The sequence below is a fragment of the Panicum virgatum genome, chromosome 2N, assembly GCF_016808335.1.
Source record: "Panicum virgatum strain AP13 chromosome 2N, P.virgatum_v5, whole genome shotgun sequence".
Lineage (NCBI taxonomy): Eukaryota > Viridiplantae > Streptophyta > Magnoliopsida > Poales > Poaceae > Panicum > Panicum virgatum.
In genome coordinates this window covers 59,524,807-59,529,956 of record NC_053146.1, presented here as the reverse complement: position 1 = coordinate 59,529,956, position 5,150 = coordinate 59,524,807, and the positions used below count along the sequence as shown (strand labels likewise).

Here is a 5,150-nt window from a genome sequence, read left to right as displayed (position 1 = left end):
TTCAAAGATCAGATCATGCACTCACACCCTCGCGCATGAAAAAGAGAGCAAAGGTAAAGCTGCCGCGCATCACCAAAAGTGAGACACCCATTCATGCACTAAAAGTGATGGAGTAACTAGCACACAGCATGCAGTAGTAGTAGCAGCAGCAGCAGTGTGGCACCACAACTCAGAGGAGCATATATCTGTGTACCATCATGAGAAGTGAGAACTGCAGGTGTGTTTAAATTTCTCATAACTCACAAAGTCATCATAATTCGTACAAGCCATGTTTGAACAAAACTCCCCAAAAGAAAGAGAAATTAATTCCAGTCTAGAAGAGAAAGGAAGAAAGAGAGAACGAAGCTGATGCATGGACCGTACCCTTAACAACTCTCTAATGCATGAGAACTCAAAAACAGTTCTCTAATTCAGCTGCAAAAGGGTAGAAAAGTACTAGTATTAACTTGTACATCTAGAGAGCTCTTCCCTAATCCATGGTAGAGAGAAAGAGAGAGCGAGAGTAACCAATTAAAACACACTGATTTAAAATGTCGAGATGAGAGAGAGAGGCTCATGACTTGCACCATGATGTATCTCTCACGGGCTACCTTAGCTATTGTATCCCCCACCATATGCCGCCTATGTACAAAACACCCAAGGAGAAGCTAGCCAAGAAGACGTAAATATCAAGTAGTGTCATGTGGCAGCACTGCACTTACACTTCTTGGCTTCTTTGCTCTCCCATGGTCTCATGGTCTCCTCCTCCTCCTAAATCCATGGATGCTAGTTGCCGACCACCTTGATCATCCATCGACGGCAAAGATCATGGATTCAGCGTTCGACTCGGCGAAGAAATCCTCTTGAAATATTGGATCATTGTTTGATTTGTCTAATTTTCTGCCCTATGAGGTGAGATGATGATGATCTCTCTTCTTCCACAGCGCTCTCTCTCTCATCTCAGCTTTCCCCCACAAATTACATGTTATTGTAGTCAAGAAAAAATTAACCAGAAAATCAAGGTGAAAAAAATAAAGTTAACGAGCCAGAGCCGGACAGCAGGCAGGCGGCGCTAGAAGAGCGTGGCAATGGAGGATCCGCAGTTGGCGAGGTCTGGCCACGCCGCGGCAGCGCCGCCAATCCCGCCGTTGCCCCAGTACATGAACGAGGAGGGCGCGGTGGTCGCCGTCGTGGAGGTGGAGCTAACCGCGGGGTTCATGGACGCGGCCGCCGCCATGAGCGCGTCCGACGCGATGATGCTTGCGTCGACGTTGGACGGCGACGGCGTCGGCAGCTCCCAGCTGCCGCTCTGCTGGTCCCCGGGCGCCGCCTTCTGCTGGTGGTCCCCGGCGCCGGCGGCCTCCGCCTTGACGTGCAGCTCCTCCAGCCCCGGCACGAGGGAGCTGGAGAGCAGCGGCGCGTAGAAGCTGTCCATGATCCCACCCGCGCCCGCCCCGGCCTCGTGCATCCACGGCTTGAGCTGCTGGATCTGCGCGCCGGCGCCGGCGCCCCCGTAGCCGAGGCCCAGCAGGTGGTCCACCTGTGTCTGCTGCTGCTGCATCTCGTAGGCGGTTGCCTCCGAGGAGACAACCGACTGCATGGCCGCCTGGAAGAGGCCGAGGTGGTCGCCGTCGGTGCCGCTGCCGAGTAGCAGCGACGCCAGCGAGGTGCCCCCGGGCAGGCCGAGCGCGGACGTGAGCGACGGCAGGGACCCCGCCGGCGGCGGCAGGGGCAGCGTGGACGCCGCCGAGGAGGACGTGACGGCGGCCGCGGCGGAGGAGGATCCGCTCCTCCCGGCGGCGCCCGCCGCGCTGCTGCTCCTGGAGCGCTTGTTCTTGCGGCAGCCCCCGCCGACGGGGACGTTGCGGAGCGTGCCCCCGCGCGTCCAGTAGCGCTTGCACGCCTTGCAGAAGTGCCGCGGCTGCGACAGCGAGTAGTTGTTGTAGTAGCAGAACTTGGTGTTGGCCGAGTCGCAGCGCGGGCACCGCAGCGCCTCGGCGCGCGGGTCGGCGACCGGGGCCCCCGCCGCGCCGGCGCCGGCGCCGGCACCACTCCTCGCCCCAGCCGGCGGAGCCCCCGCCGCCGGCTGCTGCACCGCCGTCGCACCCCCCGCGCCAGCCATGTATCTCCGCGAGCTAGCTTCCTGACTTGTTCACAGCACAGATCGGCCGCCGGTCGGTCGAGGTGGTAGCTAGCTTGCCTCCGTCCGGTGATCCGCGTATAGAGAGAAAGAGAGAGAAGGGCCGGGCCGGGAGGAGAGAGAGAGAGAGAGGGATGGGTGGTGGTGGAAAGAGTGGAAGAAGCAAGTGAGGCGAGGCGAGGAGGATCGAGGAAGGGTGGGTGGGGTTTTCAGGGGGAAGGTTCGCTGACAAGGGCTGGAAAACAAAGCGGGCGTGCTGTATTATTGAGCGCTGATGGCGATACTACGCACTAGAAATACCGGCCGGGCAGGCAGGGCTTGGGTTTCCGGCAGCAACGAACCACTCCGCTAGCTGCTCCAACAGTCCAACTCCAAGCGCCACGAGATGAGAATGAGAGCGGAGCGGCCGGGGAGAGAAGGGGGCGCACGCACTCTAACCTAGCCAGTTTTATAGCAGACGACGACGACGACGACATAACAAGCTAGTGATAAGGTTCAGCTAGCAGATCGCCGTAAGACCGCGTATGCGTATATAATAGTGCAGTATGTATATATATGTATATCCTTGCAGATGTATATATATGTGTGTATCTATATGTGTAAGGAATGTTGGGGCGGTTAATTAGTCTATGTGTGTGACAGGTGTGGCGGCGCGTTTCTTTGTGTTTAAAATAATACACGTGCTTCGAGCGTATTTGACTGGAGCACTAGCTAGCTAGTTGGATTTAGGAACAAGGAATGAGCTTTAGTTTCGTATGTTTGTTAATTGTGGGGGTTAGGGATGCATGGAAATAGTGCGCCTGGGTGTGATTAAATTTTTCGATATATCCAAAATTAAAGCTGGAGCAAAGTGTTGTGAACCGGTAGACAGGCCCCCAGTTGCGCAACCGTGTGGCCACTCTCTCTGGGAAATATGGCTGAAATGGAGGTGTAACTCTGATGTAATTAGGAGTTTAAACACATTGTTATTTGTCATTATTCTTGCAAAATTGTTAAAGTTGCTATCTTTGGCCATTTAGTTGGGAAAAGTCCAATTTAGACCCTCAAACTATCGCAAAAGTCTGATTGGCAATCTTTAACTACAAAACTGAACAACAAAGGCTATCCATCTGTCAAAACCTGGCAAATTTGGCCCTTGGGTTGTTTTTTAAGGTGGTTTTGTATTTTTTAGAAAATAAAAATATAATTAGCCACACAGGTCAAAATGGAAAACCACCTTCAAAAACACCTGGTGGGCTAAATTTGCCTGGTTTTAACAGTTGGATGGTCTCTATTATCCGGTTTCATAGTTGAATGTTGAAAATTAAACTTTTGTGATAGTTCAAAGATGTAAACCACCTTCAAAACCTACATAGATCATGGGATTTTCTTCGTTGGTCAATTGGAATTTTTATTTGATTCAAGAACAATTTGTGCCTTGTGTAGGTACTTTCACAAAAAATCTAGGTTATTTAATTCTACACAACAAAACTCGGTAAATTTGTGAAACTAGTCGCTAGTGATATACATGATGCTGATATGCTCGTGACATATACATAACGACGTACAACCATCTTTTCAATTTGCTAGCCACCTCCAAAAACCCACCCCGGCCCCTAAAAGGAGCAATGCTCACATGCTGCTACCACATAAAATTTAAATTACTTTCTTCAGCAGTATAATATGTGTCCCAAAGATCGGAACACAACTAGTCTTATTCATCCGGATCAAATATAAGTTACGTTCTCCCGAGGGCCGGAAAGTACGCCGAATTTGCTCGACGTTACAGTACGTACCTTCTAGCCATGGCGACGCATGCATCGAATCCGCGCGCAGCGTGACATCTCGATCGGGCGGTCAAAAGCAGAGGGAAAGGAACCGATTCTTTAGTCTTGACACCATGCACCAGGCCACCACCGACCGCCACGCCTGTGCACACACGCATACTACGTGTGCTTCGCGTTCTTCACCGCTGCGTCCTAGCTTAGGCTGGGTACGTACGCACGCTTCACTCGTGCAGCCGCGCGATTAGCCGGCGACCACCAGCGCATACGTACGCTCCCCGGCCGGCCAGAAAATTAAAGCTGCTGCCGATTCAATCCCAGGTGTATATAATTGTCCTGTTTGCGCTGCCCCCGGCCCGGCCCTGCAGCGTGTGTCCTGCACCACACACAATAATCCTAGTAGCTAGTGCTAGTATATATCTATCTATCTATTATATTAATAAGAGAGTGTTATTAGAAGTTAAAAAAAAGCCACCACGTTCGCCGAGAGATTCTAGAAATTCTCACATTAATCTAAAAAAGAAAAAAAATTGCACCGTCGGATTTTATGAAGATCTAACGGTCTAAAAAGAAAAAGATTTGCACTATCGGATTTTGTCGATGTATTCAACGTGATAATATTGGAAAGTGATCGACTCGGATAGGAAAAGGAGTCTGCCCAAGACAAAAAGAACCTGGAGAGTAATGTGGTTAAAAAAAATCTATTGAAAAGAGATTGACTCGGAAGAAAAAGAAGCCACCATATTCGCCGAGAGGGTCTAGAAATTCCCACATTAATCTAAAAAAGAGAAGAATTTGCACCGTTGGATTTTATGAAGATCTAACGGTTCAAACTAGCTCAAGAATTCATATCAAATACGATTAATAAATAGCTAATTTCGGATTAAAAATTAAGGAAAATTAAGACATCGCAAAGAGTCCATGCTGAATACTATTAGTAAATAGTTTAATTCGGAATTAAAAAAATAAGGAAATTAGGGCTTAATCAAAGAGTCCATGTTGAATACAATTACTAAATAGGAAAATTCTGAATTATCAAATTAAAAAATAGCATTACCACTAGATAAAAATTAATATTAATTGAATAGCTAAATTTAAAATTAAAAGTATAAATTCTATTATATTATTAAGGGAGTGTTAAAACAAACCACCACGTTCGTCGAGAGGGTCTAGAAATTCCTACGTTATTCTATGACTGTCCAACTGTTGTCAGTTGACTAATTTTTTAGTATGTCATATTGTTAGTACCTGTTAAAAGTTTTGCAAAC

General features: G+C 49.0%; 1 protein-coding gene across 1 annotated transcript; it reads right to left on the bottom strand.

Annotated features, from left to right (window-relative positions):
• Positions 1–200: 200 nt before the first annotated feature.
• LOC120661456 (dof zinc finger protein 2-like) lies at positions 201–2,527 on the bottom strand. The gene has a single exon (XM_039940323.1). It carries the CDS (start codon positions 2,099–2,101, stop codon positions 1,052–1,054), a length of 1,050 nt encoding a protein of 349 aa, XP_039796257.1. The 5' UTR covers positions 2,102–2,527; the 3' UTR covers positions 201–1,051.
• Positions 2,528–5,150: the final 2,623 nt, after the last annotated feature.

What these genes read in the sequence shown, in the direction of transcription:
- LOC120661456 (XM_039940323.1), bottom strand. Translation starts at nt 2,101, where the DNA reads ATGGCTGGCGCGGGGGGTGCGACGGCGGTGCAGCAGCCGGCGGCGGGG.